Consider the following 22,560-nt stretch of genomic DNA (forward strand, 5'->3'; position numbering starts at 1 on the left):
CGCGATGCGTGACCACATTTTGTGACAAGGATTTAGTCTTTTTTTGTGGCGACGGAGCACTGGCCACGTCGCAGCGGCTCAGCCAATGAGGGCAAACCAGCCACAGGACATCATGGCTGCGCCCCCGCCACGCCTCCCCGGCGCCAGTCGCCTGGAGTCCACCAGGTCACACTGACTCTGGTAACAAGCTAAGAGAAATAGAAAGAAGTCAGGGGTGTGTTGGATAGGCCTCCTTGAAAAAGTGTGTTTTTAGGGAACGTTTACATTTATGTATGGTAGAGGAGAGCCTGATATTGTGTGGCAGAGAATTCCAGAGTGGGGGTGCAGCACAGGAGAAGTCTTGGAGGTTAGAGTGAGAAGAAATAACGAGGGAGGTGGACATCATGAGCGGAGAGTAGACTGCATGTGGTAGAGTAGAGTACTTGGAAATTATGTCAGAGATATGGAGAAGCTGTGTTACTGTATGTAACATTTTGTAGGTGACCACAAGTGTCTTGAATTTGACTCTGCAAGGTATGGGTAGCCAATGGGGTGATTTGCCTAGGGGGAAGCAGAAGAGGTAAATGGAGAGCAGTAGAAGTTCAACAGAGCTCGGGGGTACATGAACTGTGAGTGGGAGTAAAGAGGAGTATGTGCCGGCAAAGGAAACACTGAGATAGTGGTCATACAGATAACCGGTAAACAAGGAGAGGGCAGAGTCACACAGGCTAATGGAATAGAGGGTGTGCAGAAGGAAACGATTAATAGGAAGGTCCAACAGAATGAGTAAAGCTAACTGCCCTTCTTATTATGCATTGAGGAGATCATTGGTGACTTTTGTTAGGCCAGCCTCAGTGGAGTGGGACAGAAGTATGCTTGATGGATCATGCAACTAAGCCTGTGATAAGAAGAGATGAGTTATAGTAGGAATAATTATGGTGGAGTGTGAGCAGATGAGATCAAGTGGAAGCTCAATAGATACGTCCACAAAGCTCCATTAAGTCACTTAATGTGACGTTAACCCATCCCGTTAAACCCAAAGGCATATTTTCATAGGCCAATAACGTAATGTTAAGTCATTATTTTTCTCCCGTAAAGAGCATTGCGTTAACTATAGCGGCTGTTAGTGATAATTCCATGCAATTGATATGCAAATGAGGCGTTACAATACCAGCGCATATCTAGTGCGTTAAGGTAAATGGGGGGTGGGAGGGGGGACTTAACATTAAGCTAGTTAGGTAATACCTAAACTTGGTGTGACTCGCATCCAGACCCTGACCCTGAAATAGGGTTCTTACAGAGTCTGAATGGGTGTACTGTCGCAGTCAGGCATGCAAGTAACAGAGCATTATTTCCCTCTCCTGTCTCAACTTGAGTTAAACACCTATGTCCGGGTCTAGATGGGAGTACAGCCACGGAATACTTGGCGTTCCAGTATTGGCAGATACGGTAAAGCAACGTTATACTACCGTGGAATAATGTGGCATTAAGCCTATGCTAATGAGATATAGAAGGGTTGTTGTTTTTGCGTATTATTAGCTCTGGAGATGTGTTAATATCAGGGAAAATAAGGTCCATTCCTGATTTAGGCAACAAGACGTTATGCACCGAGATTTAACTGAGTTTTGTGGCTCTAGACCTGGTGCAAATAAGTACTTTAATTTGCCTGTTAACAGAAAACAAATAGGATTACATTTTAGTTTGCAGGTACCTTTTATAAAATGTAACCAGGTTCCCCTTGCCACTCCTATGGCTCTTACCTCCTGCGGGGGGGGGGGGAGGGAGTTGCGGATGTCGGGCGGCTGGTGAGGTGAGCCCGTTCGTTGCGGCGCACCCGGCTAGCGGGGGCCGCCATTGTGATGTGCGCGCGCATGCGCAGTGGTCGCACATGCGCAGATAGCGATCGGGAGTTGCGGCGGCCATTACTGAGTCGCGCATGCGCAGTACGATCGCGCATGAGGCCCCAATGCAGAGTAGCCTCCGCGGGACTACAATTCCCAGGAGGCTTAGGGGGCCGAGGACCAGGTGCCCCGGAACAGCCTATGAGGGCTACGGATTCCCGGCAGAAGTGAATAGATACTTTTCGCGGGCAAAGTAAAGGAGGCAGTTGGAGCAGGGAGCTGGGTGAGTGAGGGTGCAGGGGAGCAGTAGCCCCTTGCACTAGGCCAGTCACCCCCATAGGCCCCAGATAACTGTTACCCTTGCCCCAGCTTGTGGTTGCTTCAGGGACAGGCCTTAAGGAAGGAGACTTGCCCCTTTAGCTATTTGCGTAACCTAGGAATCACTCCGTGGCGCGCAGCCTGATTACTGGGTCTGGGCTCAGACCCCCCTCCAGATAGAGACTATCTTCCCGGAGGACCCCGCCACGCAGTGACTGCGGCCTGCTGGCTGCAGGCGGATCCAACTCAAGGTATAGACGGTACGGTGCATGGTGATATTATCCATGACGGAATTCACCCCACGCGTAGGAGGACGTCGCGTCGGATCAGGCGGATCCAATCCAGTTATCTTGCGGCACCCGTGGGCCGGAGCCCCGGGCAGGTACCTTTGGTAGTGCACTAACACTTCAAGGGATAGCGCTATCTCCAACACATTGGGTGGGTTTGGACATAAGGGACATCAGGGAATTGGTGCCCAGCACCCAGGTACTTTGGGGGACACCTATGTTGATGTGTACACCAAGTGGAGTTCTATGTATACGGTTATATGCATCATGCTGTGTGGTACAGAGTACCAAGGTTATTAGTTACAGTAAAACGGTTGCTAACATATATTGTGTGCGAGTATTATTATTTTTGTGTTCCTGTAAGAGGACCATCCCACTCTGGTGGGAACCCTTACAGGTGGAGGCGCTGTGTTCGAATAATCAGGTAACCCCAGGCTCCCAGTGGCGGAGGTTCAGGCCTCCTGTGAGCCTATCAGGTAACGCACCACACCCGGTAACACAAGTGTATTGCTACATATGGTCCCCATCTGCGATTGGGGGGGGGGGCAAAAGGTGTTACAAAAACAAAAATGTATTCCCCCTAGGTTTGAAGCAGGGGTTCTCCAGAGCGGAACCTCCGTCATTTAAGGTCTGGGAACCCCCTGCTTCCCGAGATACCGACAGCACTCTTACAGTACATGTAAGTACTGTATCTCTGTTAAGTTTAAAGCTCCCGCATCATGCGACCAATAGGAAGTTACAAGGGATGAGGTCTCAGTGTCCCATTGGACCGCGGGACCTGGGAGTCATATTAGGTGCCCAGCCAAAGCTGCCACCGGCTGCACCTTCTCAGGGATGTATTTCAGGGAAGCAGGGGGTCCCGTGAGCTGAAATTACTGTGGTTGAGCTCCGGAAACCCCCTGCCCTGCTTCCCACCTAGTTTAAAAAAAATCAAGAGGTACTGCTCCTTTAAGCGTGATTCAATCTTTCCAGTGAAGTCTTGGTTAGTTCAGTGATGTGTTCTTCTTGCCTGCATCGTAGTGCTGTTTAATCTTTGTTCCCCTGGAGGTGGCTACGACACATTTTCTTGACTTAAGCTTCCTCTCCTGCCTTAAGTCACAAAGGATACTCTAGCCTGCACTGGTAATTGAAGACTGGGACACACAGCAGTGATTTTCAGCCAACACCTAGGTCATGCCACTGGGGTTAAATAAACAGTTCATTAAGTGGATAATAAATTAAATGGAGGGGAAGGGTGGTTGAACTATGTCTCACAGATGTAATGTTTTTCCTTTCTACAAAAATTAATTTATGCCCAGAGAGCGTTTATTCCCAAGAACGCAATGCAGAGAAGACCATGCACTGAGGGCCCCTAAGGCAGGAAGTGAAGATCAGACATATTGTGCACCCTGGGAGCATAGGAAAGCGGCTACTGGCACCTAATTCGCTGGTAAGTATCTCCGTAAGTAAGGGGTCCCCGGAGCTGAAATTAACGAGGTTCATCTCAGGAGACCCCCTGCTTCAACTATATATATATATATATATATATATATATATATATATAAATAAATAAGAAAAATTACATTCGCAAAAAAAAATCCACCGCCTTGGATTGCCTCTTTAGAGCTTTGTATGGAGAATGTAAGGAATAGATGGACCATCGTTTACGTTTCTTAATGGTGAGCTTTTGACTCTTAGGCCGAGCTTATGGTGACGTCTTTGCTACGTACGCGCGCACACATCAGGCACTCTTCCCTGTTTGGCTATTGAAGTTAGGCAAGTGCCTGCGCGCCTAGCGGCGGTGTAACGCGTTGACGCGGCAGCATTTTGGGCAGGCGAGAGAATTTAAGATTTCAGGCGGCTGCAGCGTGACGTCAGCGTCACGTGAGCTTGTTCAGCCAATGAGGGTGAACCAGCTTTTTGTGACGCATCTGTGATGCATCCGCCACGCCTCCCCATTGCTCCATATTGCCTCCCCAATCTCCCGCAGCCAAATTCACAGATCGCTGGGGATGCAGAAGTGCGGGAGGCCATGCGCACGGACGTAGCTGATAGAATAAGGCCGAGCTCATACACGCTGCCTGCTTGCGAAAGTGCGAGCTCTTGCTGCAGTAGCACGCGCGATCTGTGCTCATCGTGCAGAAGGCTATGGGGTGGGGGGGGGGGACGTGGCCGTGACGTCATGGAGCTGGTTCGCAGTGATTGGCCGAACCACTCAGTGACGCGGCTGCTGCTTGAAAAGACACATTTCTTGTCTTTTAAAAACGCGGTCGCTCCGTCGCGCGCACTAGGAGCGGCCTCAAGGGTTCCTGTACTCTGTGCTTGGTGCTCAAGAGCCAACGCACACAGTATAATTTCAGCCTAAACTCTGCCTTATGGTGAGAAGATGAGTATCATACAGTTAACGATGCATCAACTTTCAATCAAGTGAATGGAAGTTATTACAGTTACTCTGCTTGTCGCCATATTGCACTTAATACAATGTCTTCACATTATTAAAGGCTTCACCTTTATTAATACAAAGCCTCATAAGGTCCCACAAGCATATGCACAGTATAGACGCTCCACAAAATGAAAGCCGATAAGATGATTGAGAGAAGTCACATTTCATTTGTGATGTAATTAATGACACCAAAGAGGGTAAACTGTGTCGATCATTACTAAGGCCTGGTCCCCGCTGCCTGCTGCAGCGCCTGCTATGGCGGGGACAAGAGCCACCCCTCGATGGGGCCGGGCACACTTCCTACCTTGCCCGCCGTGTTGTGCAAACAGAATTCCCTGAAGACAGGAAATCTGTGCTCACAACTCGCGATGGAGCGCTGGCCTCCTCCCCCCCTCCACCCCCCCGGTGGTTCAGCCAATGAGGGCGAACCTGCCGGGTGACGTCATAGCCCGCCCCTGTCACGTCCCCCCCCATCTTTCCCCCGGCAGCTCACCGCAGATATGGGGATATCAGCTGCACACGCCGCCAGCCTGGCAGGCGCGCGTGCAGCGCTGACACCGGGGCCTCAGCCTATTTACACTCTTCCTCTGTGATGTCACTAGCACCTCTGCGCAGACGACAGACAACTGTATCTTTCAACCCCTAAGCTTTCTCCTGATATTCATTCCCGAATCACAGACTGTCTCTCTGCTATTTCAGACTGAACGGTCCTCCATCTCCTGAAACTTCACGTCTAAAACTTGGCTCATCATAATCCCACCATAACCAGGCCCAAGGGCTCCATTTCCTGTTACAGTCAATAACACTACCAATCAGCCAGTCTCCGAGCACTCTGCCAAGGTGTTCTATCTGACTTCTCCCTTTCCTTCTCTGCTCACATTAATGCTAAATCTTGCCGAGTTTTCCCCCTGAAACATTGATATAATCCGCCCTTTCCTCTGTCGCTCCACTACTAAAACTGTTATGCATGCAACTAATGTCCTCATTGTCTTCTGACATGACTACTGTGACCTTCTCCTCTCTGGCCTTCCTGCCTCTCAACTTCACACTCTGCAATCTATCCAAAATGCCGCAGCAAGTTATGTATCTCTCTCTCACACTCACTCTTACTCTGCAATAACTACAAGTTTCTACTTCTCTCCTTCAAGGCCCTACATTCTTCTACCCCATCTTACATCTCAGCTCTAAGTTCCTACTATTCCCTTTAATTATTCGTCCCTTACTCTCTGCTGAAGGCTGCGGCCCCCGTGGTCACCGCAGCACGTGCGCCAGAGCGCCAGGCGTCATGTGCACTCATTTCAGCCGCGACCTGTGGTCTGCGGCTGTGCTTTCAGAGCAGGGCTGGGTGCGGCCATGACGTCATGCACCTGGCTCGCCCTCATTGGCTGAACCGCCGTGACGTGGCCAATGCTCGGCCGCCGCACACAAAACACAAAAATCTTGCCTTTTGGCCAAGGCGGGCGCGATTCGCGGCTTGTGCGCGGACACACGCACGCCGACTGGGGCCTGCCACATAGAGGGCAAACCTTCAATCCCTTTGGCTCACTACCTGTGGAGCTCCCTCTCCCCCCCCCCACCATTCCCCAATCAACTTCCCTCCCCATCTTCAAATCACAGCTAAAATCTCACCATCCTCAGGCTACTTTAGGCACGAGCCTACTCCTTGCACTCCGGATGCACTTACTTGCCCCCTCGCAAATTCTTTTTGTTTATTTCCTGTTTGACACTCTAATGTAACTTTGCATATTATCCTCCTGTACAGCGCTGCATACATTGGTGGTGCTATATCCATAAACATCTCCTGAATGCAGATTACCATGTTAAACAACATCTTGCATTCCATAGATGGTATAAACAGTACGTACTGCATTTGTCACAATAAAGTGCTTAGGGGGAGGGCACGATGATTACAGTATGCTGTGCTGAAGAATATTTCCACTGTCATAAATATCACACTCCTGACACGTGAACATGTGAATCTGCCTTTAAAGCAGCACTGCATGCTTCAACATAGGCTGTGTTATACACAGAAAATATCCCAGTGTATTATATATATATATACTAGCTGAGATACCCCGCGTTGCCCAGGATGTAATGTTCCCGCTTGTCTCTGTCTCCTCTCTCCTCCCCCCTCTCTCTGTTTGTCCCCCATCCACATCAATCCAGTCCCCCCCCCTCCCTCCTTTACAGCTCTGCTTGTCCCCCTTTACAGCTTCATGCAGTGTGAGTGCGTCAGTCATTGTGTGTGCGTGCGTCAGTCAGGGTGTGTGTGCGTGCGTCAGTCAGGGGTGTGTGGTTGCGTCAGTCAGGGGGTGTGTGCGTGCGTCAGTCATGGGGTGTGTGCGTGCGTCAGTCATGGGGTGTGTGCGTGCGCGTGGCAGCCAGCCGGTGTGTGTGTGTGTGTGTGCACGTCAGTCACTCTGTGTGTGTGTGTGTCAGTAAGGGGTTGTGTGTGTGTGTACGTTGCAGTCAGTCAGTGCTTGTGTGTGCATCAGTGAGTGTGTGTGCGTGCGTCAGTCAGGGTGTGTGTGCGTGCGCCATTCAGTGTGTGTCAGCCAGTCAGTATGTGTGTGTACCTCCTTGCGCTAGCCGGTGCTCCCGGCCGCAGGGGGGGGGGGTTGTGTGTGGGGGAGGGGTTGTGTGTATGTGGGGGGTTGTGTGTGGGGGGGGGGGGTTTGTGTGTGGGGGGGTTGTGTGTGTGGGGGGGTTGTGTGGGGGGGGGGGGTTGTGTGGAGGGGAGGGTTTGTGGGGGGGGGAGGTTACCTCCTTGCGCCACCCGGTGCTCCCGGCCGCGGGGGGGGGGGGGGGTTAGGTAGGTTACCTCCTTGCGCCACCCGGTGCTCCCGGCTCGGCCGCGGTGGGGTGTGAGGGGGGGGTTTACCTCCTTGCGCCACCCGGTGCTCCCGGCCGCGGGGGGGGGGGTTGTGTGTGTGGGGGGGGGGGAGGTTACCTCCTTGCGCCCCCGGTGCTCCCGGCTCGGCCGCGGGGGGGGTTAACTGCTTGCTGGCGCTCCCGGCGGTAATACGGGGCCCCGATGAGAAGAGCTGAGTGGCAGGCGGCGGCGTGTGAGAGGCGGCGGGAGTTTTGCTGGCGGCGTGTGAGTGGTGAGGTGGAGGAGGCTTGACGCCGGGGAGGCTGAGGTTTGCGGTGAGGGGGGCGGGGGGTTGTGAGAGGTGGTGGAGAGTGGGACTGGCGCAGATCCGAGGAGAGTGAGTGAGTGACTGTGTGTGTGTGAGTGTGTGTGTCTCTCCTTTGGCCCGTCACTCCGCCTCAGACCAATGAGAGGTGTGCAGGGGCGGGCGGGCCAAGGTAGCAATCTCATTGGCCTGGCCCAAGGTCCAATGTGATTGCCGCTAGGGACACAGGGAGGGACACAGGGAGACACATACAGACATAGCCACATATGACGGTTTCAGAAATATATAGTAAGATATATATATATCTCAGAGTAATTTTATACCAAATATAGCAAATAAAAAGATCACTTGTGAGCACATTGACACGTCTCAGACAGGTCTGCAACCCTGCTTTTCAACATTATCTCTTAGCATACAGTGCTTCCACTGCAGCTAGGAATTCTGGGAAATTACATGCAAATGAGCACACAGTGTCACTTTTTACTGCATGTCCATTTTAACATGGAGTCCCCTATAAGCATATGCCTGCCGTATTACCAGGGGCCTAGGTCAGGGGGCGGGGCCTCCAATAGTGCAGCATGGGACTGGAGCTGCAGCGTGAGAGACAGGCTGGGAAAGGTGAGGGGGTGGGATGGGGTAAAAACAGACATGAAAAGGAAGAAGACAGAAAAGAAGAGACACAAAGAGAAAATGACGTGCAGGAGAAAAATACATGAGAGACGAGAGAGAGAAACGCAGAGGGAAGCAGAGACATGAGGGGGCCGCACATGTCTAGCTACGCCACTGCATATTACACATACTTTCAGCACAGCCTGGGTTAAAGAGGGGCATAGCCAGTAAACCTACTCACAGAGCGTTATTTTAACCTTTCTGGGTTTCATCAGTGGGAGTTTGGTTATACTGGCTTTGCAATATGAAGCGGGGATAGGTTTCAACCACACATTAAATAAGTTATAGTGAGTAAAAAGTGACAAAAACACCTCCACCCACCGTATAGCATACAGCAAATAAGAATATGACTTGTGAGCACATTCACATGTCTCAGACAGGTCTGCAACCCTGCTTTACACCATTATCCCTCAGCATACAGTGCTTCCACCACAGCAAGGGATTCTGGGAAATGACATGCAAATAAGCACAGGGTCACATTTTCGCTTCTTAACAAATATATAAATAGATGGTCGAGAAGATGATACATGTTTACAAAGAGGTAGCATCGCATATTGTAAAAAGCACATCTTCTCTAAGTGGAACAACACCGTTAACCCCTTGGCTGCCAGACGGGACTGCAATATGGTTAATTAAATGAGTGTGACTCCCATTGGGATCACTTAAAAAACAAACAAACACTGCTCCTCTAGGCTGAGCTCCTGATGACCAGTGCTGCTTCAGCAGTCCCGAAACAAAAGACTTCCCAATATCCGGATGGTGGCAGAAAGGCACATAACTCAACACATGCCATTCCTCAAATGTTTTCCTTAGAATTCCCAAACCTTTTCATTAAATGCAACAACTCCACAATACCAGATGTCAAAAAAAAAAAAAAAGCTTACATCGTTAGCTTATATATATATTTATATATTTACAGTTTCAAATCTCTAATCCCATCTTTCCGGAAATTGCACACAGTGTTATTCCTCATTCTTGAGCCCCAATGGAATGGGAGCGGCTGGATTGAAGTAATTGATACTGAAGTCATTCATACTGAAGAAAATAAGCCAACAATCCAAATGTACAAAGATGCTAAATATCCGTGGTCACAAAATCCCATTATAATCCCATATAGATTGAAGGATCTTTGTGATAGGGATTCCTTTCTCCCATTGGTTTCTGCTGTAGGGTATAGTAGTAAAAGTGCTATTAAAAAGTAGTGGTACTGTAACGATAGAAGGGCAGCACAATCCTTTGGTAGAAAGGGGACCCCAGTCCTCAACTTTTACGATGGACCCTCTGACGTTGCGATCATGTGGTTCCTTGTCTGGTAATCACATGGTTACGTACTACCACCTGATGCTGAGAATGGAAGAAGCAGTACAGGCATACCCCGCATTAACGTACGCAATGGGTCCAGAGCATGTATGTAAAGCGAAAATGTACTTCAAGTGAAGCACTACATTTTTTTCACTTATCGATGCATGTACTGTACTACAATTGTCATATACGTGCATAACTGATGTAAATAACACATTTGTAACAGGCTCTACAGTCTCACCGCTTGTGCACAGCTTCGGTACAGGTAGGGAGCCGGTATTGCTGTTCAGGACGTGCTGACAGGCGCATGCGCGAGCTGCCGTTTGCCTATTGGGCGATATGTACTTACTCGTGAGTGTCCTTAAGGGTATGCCTGTAGTCCTTTTCCATTCCAACCACGTTCACAGCTCCCTGAGAGCTGCACAAATGATCTCCGCTAAAAACCAGCAACAAAGTGTATCCATCGTGGATATTATAGAAGCCGCCAGGGTGCCGGCCCTTGTGCCATCCATGAGCATCGCAAGCACAGACAAACGGTTCGATAGGAATTCTTCTATCTGCCTACGAATATTTGCCCCTCACTTTGCACACCGGGTGTAGGTGGCACTGTGGATAACTTGTGGCCGGCAGATTTTATATTAGACTTGCCAACTATACCAGTTTGTGGTAATCTGTGGCCTGATGATCCATAATGACCCATGTGACCCATTTTCACCAGCTTTCGATTTGTATTTATATGGTATTCAGTTTTATATACTGTTTTATTTTTTTTTATAAATCTTTCTTTGTTCAGAATGTTCATAGCACATTTAGACACAGCATTTAAAGCTGCAGTTCAGGCAATATCCTGCCTGTGTGTTTTTTTTTAATAAATCAGTTCTGTGTTAAGAAAAAATACTTTTAGCATTTTCTGTTTTTAAAAAAACAACTTTGAAAGACCAATTTTCTTGTATTCTATTTTAACAAGCATTTGCTAAGGCACTGCCCCTTCATGTCCTGTCACAAGCCCTGGCACACCCCTTTGTCAGCCCTGCCCTCCCTCTAGCACATGTCAGTGCAGGAGTGCTCATGAATATTCATGAGCTTCCACTGACGGACTGAAGCAGAATATAAACAGATCCCTTCACTAATTATGTCACCAAATTTCGCCGATCAATACATGGAGAACGAATTGACCTGCAGTTCTTTAGGTAATTACAGATTGCCCACATGAAACTATTGAAGTAAAAAAATAAAGTATATAAAAAAAAAAAGACTGAACTGCAGCTTTAAAGTTATAACTCTATAACTGGTCAGTGGTTTTAATGACCCGCGGGGGTGGTTGAGGGAATGAACTGTCTGAATAGTTTATCCCAGGAAACAATTGCTCACAAGCATGGAATGCTAGTTTTCCATGGAGGCCAGTTTACGTATTACTCTTGATAAAGTTCTGTTCCCAGAACGAAACGCGTCAGAGTGTCACTGACATGAGGTTGTTCGTTTTGATGCATTAAAGTTTTTTTTTGTTTTACACGCCTGGTTGGAGAGTTTTTTCAGTGGAGCAGTGACCGCCGTCTGTTCACCATTTGCCTACCTCTCTTCACCATTTGCGAGCAGGAGCACACCACCGCATCACACAGCAACAAGCAACGCTCCTTCACAGCAGCACCCGGCAGTTCTTCAGTTCAAGGAATGATGTATACCGGCAGAATTTACCTCTCGATCACAAGATGCAGGTGAGGCTAGCAGTAGCTGGAATTGTGATTTACTCCTGAGTTCTGTTTAGATAGGGCTCCGGGGTATCTCTGCCAGCCGTGCTTTATACGCCCCCCATCAATGATGAAGGTCTACAATCATATGTTAAAGGACTTATTGATTATCTTGTTGCTGCGGTGGTTTCTTACTGACTCTCTCCACTTGTCCACACTATACCTACAAAGTTGTAGCATCAGTCCCATGGGGACATCCCTTATTTTTCCAGTTTACGTATTAGAAGCTGTACTCGTGATGGGTTAATATCCCCAAATGTTTTGGTATTTTCTACTTTTCTTCCATCCATAAAGCTAATGAAACAATGTTTTTTTTTATCTCCGGTCTATACTGTGGATTTTTTTTGTGGTCGGTTGGAATTGATGCAAAACCTGTATCGAGTATAATGTTGGAAAGAAGGTATTCTGTTCATGCATACAGGTTGTGATATATTTCATTGGGCCAATGAAAATGTGTCAGTGTACCAGGCATACACACACACAGCAAGATTATGATGGTTAGAAAACCATCTACTGTACAACGTACTTTAAACAGAGCGAAGAGGGAGGCACACGAGTGGTCTTTCAAAAATAGAAAATGTATTCCAGTTTGATCGACGTTTCGGACCGCAATCTCTGGAGTGCCTCTCTCTCTTCTCTCTCTGTACCATCGGTGGTTCCGTGAGTCGTGGGCTTACTGTTGCTGAGCACCCGTGGCGTCTATATCTGGTACCGGGAGTGCACCTTTACCTGGACTATCAGTGTACTTTAAAGACAGAAAACATCTGTGGGTTCATACCATGTGTGTCCCAATCTTCAAACCATCACACGGCGTTTAAACTACAGCTACAGTATTAATATTTGGAAAACAAAAGATGCCGCAAAACAGAAAATGAAGCGCAAAAACCTTACACTCTCATGTCTCACTAAATTACATAGATATATATACTTTCCTGCCCCTCGCTGAGACACAGCTCCAAATGTTCAGTCTATGCAAAAAGTCTGCACAAAAATTCAATGTAGTAAATCCGGGTGCGAAAAAACTGGGGTAGATTAAATGGGTCAAAAACCCTCTCTACAGTGGATGACATCACTTATTCCATACTAACGGAGAGATCCTCCTTATGTACGGAGGATCACTCCCTTCGTATGGAATAAGTGACGTCATCCACTGCAGAGAGGGTTTTTGACCCATTTAATATACCCCATTTTTTTCGCGCCCGGATTGACCACATTAGATATGAATATTTCAAATGTTTCTGACTTCATTGTACTATTACATTTTAATCTTCATTTTGCGGCTCGAGTAATATATTTAAAGTTAAAAAAAAAAATTATGTAAACTTTTCCCAGATATTAAAATCCCTTTGGGAGCATATATGCTTGATCAGGTGTTTTATTTTGTGTAAAACAGCTTCCTGTCTGTATCTGGTGCCTCCCCCACTATCTTGTAGATCAGCAATACAAGGCAGTTTGAGATATAACTCGCCAAAGAGCCGAGTCAAACATTCTAAAGTAAGTGGTTATGTAAAATATTAATGTGTCAGATAGCAAAAGATGATGCTGAAGTCATCATTCTGGTTTCAACCATGATAAGCTCAAATGCCACTCTAATGCTTCATGCCAGTATAAGTGCAAGGGCAGGGTTGTGAGCAACCGACTCGTCCAAATGGAACATGATGTACTGGCTCAAGGTAGATAAGAAATGGCAGCAAATGAGAGGAAAAAGTGGGAACAGAATTCACGATGAGCAGGGGTGCTCAACTCCAGTCCTCAAGACCTCCCCCTCTCCCTGAGGTCGGGTTTTAAGGATATCCCTGCTTCAGCGCCGGTGGCTCAATCAGTGGGTAGGACTGAGAAACTGATTGAGCCACCTGTGCTGAAACAGGGATAGCCTTAAAACCGGACCAGTTGGGGGAAGGAAGGGGGGGGATCTTGACGACTGGAGTTGAGAACCCCTGAAGTAGAGGATTTGTGAAGCTTGGAAATATTAAGAGATGTTACAATAAGATAATATTGAGTGATAAATCTTGTCCTTTCAGACTCTACAATGCATTGAGCAGACAGATATGTTTATGGGGTATTTTTGCACAGGAGGATTTGAGATGAGAGAAACACATTCAATAATGGAGCTGAGATGATACCTTCATTGGTTTTAAATGCTTGATTTTCGGTGTCTTTTCTTGCTTCACATTTGAATGGAGTTATCGATCAGAAAAGGTTGGTTACAGGCCTACCCGCAGCCTTTCTATACTCTGAGTCATTAATGAATCGTTGCTGGTTGGAATGTATTGTAAGTGGCTGGGGAGAAGCAGTGACCAATGCGTGTGACCTTAGGTTCAGGGCTCGAGTGCAGCATACATGCAAGAGAACAACACTACTGCACCCACACTGGGGACCCAACATCTGGCAGGAAACAACATGTCTGCCTGGCTCCTTCCAGCCAACAAAGCTACAAGGCCATTGGGATCTACTGTAATGTTATCCTTTCCTGTCTTTCTATTGGATGACCCAATTACTGTATTTCTTATCGGGGGACAACATAGTAAATATCTTGGGGCATGGGGGTTACTGTATTTCTTATCAGGGGACAACATAGTAAATATCTTGGGGCATGGGGGTTTCCCGATGCTGAAACAGGTAATTTATTAAATATTTCCAACCAAATAAAAGCAAAGACAAATTAGGGTGATATTAAAAACAGGTACCTCTTAAGGCTACGTCCATAGTGCAGGAGATGGTGCGAGCTATGTAGCTCGCGCCGAAACAAACACTAGGACGACAATGTATTTGTGCATAGTGAGCGCGGTAGTGCATGCACATGCGCTACGGGGAGACCGGCTACAAACATGTTTGTATTTCACCGCCCAACGGCCGGATCACGTGTGCAGTTCACCCAATGAGGGCGAAGCAGATCCGTGACATCACGGCTGCGCCCCCAGACACACGCCTCCCTGTCGCCTCTGCCTGCAGGAGAGGAAATATCTCCTGCTGCAGGCGAGCGCGCGATGCGCCACGGAGCACAGAAGCTAGTGCGTTCCACTAGCCTAGGCCTTAGGGTGTGATGTTAACCGCTCCGTCTGGACTAGCAGGGATCACGTAATAGCGACGTTTCAAAGCCTGTGGCTTCCTATTGGCCCATGTGACTGGGTCTTTAAATTTTGCCGAGATATCGAAACAGAAGATCCCTGAACCTGAAATTAAAGGGGTTAAGCTCCAGAGACCTCCTGCTTCAAACCCACTATATGTTAAAAAAAATAATAATATTTTTTTTTTAAAGCAGCGCATGAATGGATACTTTAAAAAAGCTGAAGATTCTTACAATTCAGAAATATGAGAGCTTTTTGCAGGTGCAGCAGCGCTATGACCCACAGATGGGCCGTAACCGCGACGTGGTTATAGGCTTAAAATATTTTGGCCAAACAATTGAACTTAATGACCCTTCCTTATAAGAAGATAAACAGATACATATTTAACTATATAATGTGCCAAGTCGGATGTAGCACTGAGGCTTTTTTTTGTCTTTAATTCAGAAATATAGTAAGAGAATTATTGAGAAATACTGTATATTTCGATAGGATTACCTAGTAGATCAGCTTTAGTTACATAGTTACATAGTTACATAGTTACATAGTTATATAGTAGATAAAAAAAAGACGTACGTCCATCAAGTTCAACCTATGCTAAATTTAGACAACAGATACTTTATCCTATATCTATACTTACTTATTGACCCAGAGGAAGGCTAACAAAAAACCCCAGTGACCTATCATCCAATGATATCTCATAAGGGGAAAAATAAATTCCTTCCTGACTCCAAGTATTGGCAATCGGATTAATCCCTGGATCAACATCCTTCCCATGTTTACTTATTTGGTATATCCCTGTATACCTTCCCTTTCTAGAGAGATGTCCAACCTTATAGTTAAGGTTGAAAAAAGCTTTGTTGATGGTATCTGTTACATGTAGCAGCCTTGTTGGTAATGTACATTTAAATCATTTTTGCTGCGCGGTTAACCAGTTCAGATCAACAAGATGCCAAGCAACATACCTGACACAAAAGTATAAGACAACCGGACCAGACTTTTTGGGGAAGTCATGTTCCAATACTCTGCGGTCCAACTGCAGCCAGTTCAAATGTCCCCTGTCAAAAAGAAGAAAAAAAAAGACAATTAATATTCATCCTTTCTATATAATCAACTCCTACGTTAACATGGATGGAAAAGGCACAATCTGGGAAGTCAAGGTGTCGGAAACTGGAGTGAGGAGCGCGTCGGGACCAGAATTCACTGCACGTTAAATGGTAAAATGTTACATTTCCCAAGAGTGAGGCAGCAAAGCCTAAAAAGGTCACTAGTGCTAGAAAAGAATAACAGAGAGGGGGAAGGATCGATGGTCCAACCGCTCCAAAAATAAAGTTGAACTCACCAGAATGGAGGTTAATTAAAAACACTAATTTATTAGACTACATAAAATCAAAATAACAAACAGCACAAAAATCTCTCCCACGCGTTTCACGCCTACTGTGGCACTTTTTTTTTTTTTTTTTAGAAAAGAATAAGGCTGGCTTTAGATGGGAGAGAATCGCTACAAACTAGATTTCGCAATGGAACACTCATAATCTAGCGTCACCATAGGAAGTCTCCTCCCCTGTGTCAGGAAGGCGAGAAGCAGAAGAACGTAGGAAAGAAGTTACACTGTATATGTTAAAGAAGCAATCCAAGTTGTTATTTAAAAAAATTTTTAATACAGGATTGAAGTAGGGGGTCCCTGGAGCTGAACCCCGTTAATTCAAGCTCCCGGGACCCCCTGCTTACAGAGATACTTTCCTCCAAAGGGGTTGCCGGTATATACTGCCGTTTAATGCTGCCGTGTCACATGGGGCAGTAGGAAGCTGCACCAGGTGACGTCACGGCTTCCTATTGGCCCACGGGGCCTGGGAGCGTTGAAAAGCCGCCATAATGTGAACCCTGGTGCGGCTACAGGAACCCACCACAGAGGTCTGTATCTCCTGAAGCAGGGGTCCCTGGAGCGGAAATTAATGGGATTCAGCTCCGGAGACCCTCTGCTTCAATCCTGTATGGAAAAAAAATGAAGGGGGAAAAAAATGGCTTGCATTGCCTCTTTAATGGGATATATCAATTCACTGAGTTTGTTTTCCTCTTTGAATGCTTTAAAAAAAAATCACGTCAAAATAGTTGGGGGAAATTAATTACAAGACACAAATTAATTAAATAAGTAATAAATGGCATGCTGGTATATTTTGCTCCCTCAATGTCTTAAATAATAAATGAATTAAAAAAAAAACAACAGTAATAATTAATACATTTTAATAAGTCATGTATTTTTTAATATAACACTGGCAGTGTATTCTCCGCTGTACATCGAACAACACCGGCATAATGAATCACTGCCCCGATGAGCAGTGATACATAAAATATATTTTTATTCTTGCATAGGGTAACATTAATGGGCCCCAACTAATGATAGACGTCAGAATGATTGAAATAAAAAATAATTTGCTTGCTGTCGCAGGAAATCTGATTTGTCTCATTGGCTTTTGACATGGAAAAGTTATACGCAGTCAGTAGAATAACTTTCAAAACGTTAGACACAGTAGAATAACTTTCAAGGAAACATCAATTTCAAAAAGGCCATTATTTCTATTACCGTTAACGTGCAGGGATAGGTACAATACAGGGCTGGAATGTGTGGATGGAATTGTAATGCTACTCTATGGTGTTTGATGGAGAAAGGGCAAAGATGGAAAAGATCAAACATCTCTCCACTGGATTGAGAAAAACAGCACATTTATTATATAGCAAAATATCAACATTTATCAATATCTTGGCAAAAGTCCACAACAGTGATATTTTTTGCTATACAGGTAGTCCTCGCTATCCAACGTTTCACTTTACAACGAATGGCATGTCCAACGCAACCCTATGGGCCGTTATCCGACGCCTGAATGCGTTATCCGACGCCTGAATGCGTTATCCGACGCTCACCGCCGCTGATTAACATGGGACTCACGTTACAGCGGTTTCACTATCCAACGCTGCTCCCAGAACGGACTCCGTTGGATAGCCGAGGACGGCCTGTATAATAACTTAGCACTTTGTCTATGCCCAGTGAAGGGCCGCTTGATCTTTTTCCTCTTTGCCATTAATCTTCTCTTTGATTGGAGCGATGTGCTCCCGGGACAGGATACCTGCTGCTACTGTGAGTGCTTCTTTATTCTGGTTTGTTTTATAGGATAGAGGAAGGGGACCTATGCCTCTGTCCTTGCTGAACCTATTTATCTGCTCCTATACTTCCATAATCCTTGGTTTCCAAATACGCCGCCCACCTGCGACATCCTAGCAGTTCCCTTGGGTTGCTCTACTTTTAGGCCTTAATTGTACTTATTGAATACATCAGTAAGTCATAAATCATCAGCTACTAACGACATTGCATCCATTGATCTCTTGTACGAGTACGATATTACATTTATGCAATCCAGAGGTACATCATTTTTGTTCAATCCCACTGTAGAAGGCAGTATCTTTGCTGCAACCTGAAGTACACTTTTACTTAATGTAGGGGTGCTCAACTCCTGTCCTCAAGAGCACCCAACAGGTCAGGTTTTCAGGACACCCCTGCTTCAGCACAGGTGGCTCAATCAGTCCCTGCTTCAGCACAGGTGGCTCAGTCTTTGATTATTACAAATGACCTATGTCTCTTAATGTCACGAAGCTCCATTTTGCGCTAATAAAAAAAACCCACATGACCAAGATTTGGGTTGGATTGTGATATCTTAACCAACAAGAACATTTTTACATACACATACAAAAGATCCAGGCTGTGGGCTCCACAGTTTAGTCTTCAAAGGCTATCAACAGACCAGCTGTTCAAGATTTCTCTAATTAAAGCAGCAAACAATGTGAATTCTTTTTTTTTACAAATTATTATTCCACTCAATGCCATTTTTAATGAGTTTTAAGGGAGCAATCCTACATATGTGGTTTAAAAAAAATCAGTTCTGTAGTATTAAATACTACTTACTACCTTTTTTATTTTAAAACTCCACTCTTAATGCCATTTTTAATTAATTTTTATATACTGAACATCCTTTGATTTCTCTAGCAGGTTTTAGCCCGCCTCCCCGTTAGTGTAAGATATTTGCAACACTTTCCTGCTTGTGATAACTTGTTGACAATATTCCCAGCAGTTCGAGCTGCAAACTGTAACAATAGATAATGTCACCTTAGTAATATAAGAATACAGTGTAACTGAAGGATTGATATGAAACTGAAAGGCAGCCATTTAGTGAACCCTGGGAAACAGGATTTGGCTGATTCATCACGGAGAACCAATTGATTAGCAGCTTAGGTAATTAGTTTTCAATAGAAGGTCATCAAAGGCTACATATATTACAACAACAAAAAAAAGAGTTGATTCTTTTTTTGAAAAGCTACTTATATTGCGTCTTTAAGGCATCTTTTGATTCCTATAGCAGGTTTCAGCCCACCTCCCAAGCAGTGAAACATTTTTGTAACACTTTCGCGTTTGTGATAATTTGTTGACAACATTCTCATGAGTTTGAGCTGTAAACTGTGACAAAACATAATGTTACCTTAGTAATATAAGGCTACATTGTAGCTGCTGAGTTACACTGACAGAAGCAGCCATTATGTTAGCCACCCAATCAGGACTTTTACACATTTATAGCAGGAGCTCCAAACGATTGCCAGCTTAGAATGATACATTGTCACATGCTTTACACATACAAATGAGAAAAGGGGGAAAAAGGGGGGTGGGGGGAATCTAGTATTGCTGCTTTAACACATACTAATGCAAATAATACAGCATTACTTTCCACTAAGACAACTTGTTTAGGTATGTGTTTCCTTAAAAACCTGGCCTGGTGGTTGCCTTTGAGGACTGAATTTGATCTAGGCAATAATAATATCTATAGAAATCTAAAATCATATTGGATGTAGCATTGGGGCCTTTTAGTCTCTTGTTGTATACATTTGGTCACAAACCCAGTAGCACTATAAATGGCACAAATACACACACACACACACACACACACACACACACACACACACACACACACACACACACACACACACACACACACACACACACACACGGTTTTGAGCTTGCTAGGACTGCGTACAGTATGTTTCAATGAAAATTAGTAACAATTTTGGGAGGTCTTGTTGTGATCCCTCCTCTTTGGTTTAAGCTCACCCATAATCAGTGGGTCCTGGACCACACACGTGAATGACTAGCTCAGTGGTTTCCAATGTTTTTTTGGTTAAGGAACACTATGGGAAATTCTGCTGAACCCCAATTTTCTTTAATAGCGTATCTGAGATCAGATGCATTGTAAGGAACCCCAACCCTCTCTAATAGCGCGTCTGAGATCAGATGCATTGTAAGGAACTTTTGGTTTGAGCGCGCTGTCTCTCCAAACGACCCCCCTCTCACGGCTACCCGGTGTCACCCCGCAGCTCCCAATCTCCCATGATCAGCGGGGCATAATCAGCAATACAAAAAACAAAAATAGGAGCGCATGAAAATGAAACCAGAAGAAACCAGAATTAATACATATATTTTTATCATGAAAATCATTCATCATACAAAAAATACACATAATACAGAAATATAGCGCGCCTGAGATCAGATTCATTGTAAGGAACCCCAACCCTCTCTAATAGCGCGTCTGAGATCAGAAACATTGTAAGGAACCCCAACCCTCTCTAATAGCGCGTCTGAGATCAGATGCATTGTAAGGAACCCCAACCCTCTCTAATAGCGCGTCTGAGATCAGATGCATTGTAAGGAACCCCAACCCTCTCTGATAGCGCGTCTGAAATCAGATGCATTGTAAGGAACCCTAATCCTCTCTAATTGCGCGTCTGAAATCAGATGCATTGTAAGGAACCCCAACCCTCTCTAATAGCATGCCTGAGATTGAAGGCATTGTAAATTCTTCTGTATTTGGTTCAATTTTTTAATGACCTGAAAATTACACGGAACCTTTTAGGGAGGCCCACAGAACCCAAGGGCATACCCTACAACAAGGGGGTTCAACCCAAGGGTACCTAGGAACCCTGGTTGAAAAACACTGGAATATCTTATTAAGAGGTCTCTTCCCACCAGGGAAGGGGTGGAGATGTATCTGCTGCTGCGAAAAGCATGGGATATATATATATATATATATATATATACAGTAGATTACAATTAGATTGTAAGCTTTTCAGAGCAGGGACTCCTTTTCCTAAATGTTACTTTTATGTCTGAAGCACTTTTTATGTCTGAAGCACTTTTTATGTCTGAAGCACTTCTTCCCATGATGTGTTATTTGTATTATTTGTTATTTATATGATTGTCACGTGTATTACTGCTGTGAAGCGCTATCTACATTAATGGCGCTATATAATACAATACATATCGTTTTTTGCACTTCTCTTTTTTAGATTTTTTTGCACTATAATTATTAGGGAACTTCTGTTTTTTAACTGCACTGTAGCGCAAACATAGCACATTTAGCTTCTTACATTTTAACCCTTCAGGCACCTTCAGGCAGGTATTTTGTTTCGTCGTCTCTCTACGCAGTGGGAGAAATACATAATAGAGTATTATATTGGTAGTGTAGGACCTACTGAAATGGGGTTACCGTGACATGGTTGTATGCTTAAAATATACTGGCCAAATTAATACAAAATAATACTGAAATGGGGTTACCGTGACATGGTTGTATGCTTAAAATATACTGGCCAAATTATTGAACTAAATTACTGATATTTATGAAGAAGGAACATAGACAAAACATATTAATGTACTAAATAATTTGTCATATTGGATGTAGCTTTGGGGCCTTTTTGTCTATGTTGTTTATGGGTGTGCTGCCTTAAAAACCTGGCCTGTTGGTAGCCTTTGAGGACCGAACTTGAGCACCTCTGATCCAGGCAATAATATTTATTCCAATCTAAAATCCCTATAATTTCATCAGGTAGCAGGTGTTCTGTATTACTCCTGTTCTTGCAATTTTGCATACAATAAATTGTTACTAAAGAGAGGAAAAAAAATGCTCGCCAGCAGTAACTAGATATCGGGAGTAATACCTTCCACATTTGAATAAAGAACGCTGGTTGGTCTATTAAAAGACCATCAAAACCTATAACTGGTCGACATTTATCCAGGACCAGTATAGCTAATAGATCTCAGCAACAACATTCAGCTAAAAACATGCATGTAATGTATAAAACCAGCCGTGTGGCTGAATAAGTGTGAAAAACAGATAATCTCATGCAGAAAGGCAGTTCCATGAAGCACAGTGTCTGCTTGATGCAATGCTTTGCAGTGTGTTGCAAGTGCCTCAAGCCCAGCAGAGATAGAGACCTGGAAGTGCCAGACATGTTTCAGCATCTCGCTATCACTTCACCCCTTTGCTTCCGGGTATCACCCACAGGAGGCAGCCTTCTATCTCATACGGTGTCACTAACCATTACCGCACAACACAAACCGAATATTAGGGCTACACGCGGAAGGATAGGAGCAATAATGAGTTCTTTGTAGGGCAAGGTTGCTCAACTCCAGTCCTAAAGCACCACCAACAGGTCAGGTTTTCAGGATATCCCAGCTTCAGCACAGGTGGCTCAATCAGAGGCTCAGTCTCTGACTGAGCCTCTGATTGAGCCACCTGTGCTGATGCAGATGGAGCCCACTGTGTTGAAGCAGGGTCTGATTGAACCACCTGTGCTGAAGCAGGGACTGATTGAGCCACCTGTGCTGAAGCTGGGTTAACCAGAAAACCTGACATGGTGGGGGGGAGCTGGAGGACTGGAGTTGAACCCCCTTTTTGAAGGGTATCCTCTTCAACAA

General features: G+C 45.3%; 1 protein-coding gene across 8 annotated transcripts in view; it reads right to left on the reverse strand.

The window, feature by feature from the left end:
- The window catches only part of FRMD4A (FERM domain containing 4A), a 523,694-nt gene that overhangs the window by 169,668 nt on the left and 331,466 nt on the right, over positions 1 to 22,560 (reverse strand). For all 8 annotated transcript variants that reach the window (XM_075599524.1, XM_075599522.1, XM_075599523.1 and 5 more), the window contains exon 4: positions 15,734 to 15,826. In XM_075599524.1, the coding sequence (XP_075455639.1) occupies positions 15,734 to 15,826 (93 nt within the window). The remainder of the gene's footprint in view (positions 1 to 15,733; positions 15,827 to 22,560) is intronic.

Source organism: Ascaphus truei, chromosome 5 (genome assembly GCF_040206685.1).
Source record: "Ascaphus truei isolate aAscTru1 chromosome 5, aAscTru1.hap1, whole genome shotgun sequence".
Lineage (NCBI taxonomy): Eukaryota > Metazoa > Chordata > Amphibia > Anura > Ascaphidae > Ascaphus > Ascaphus truei.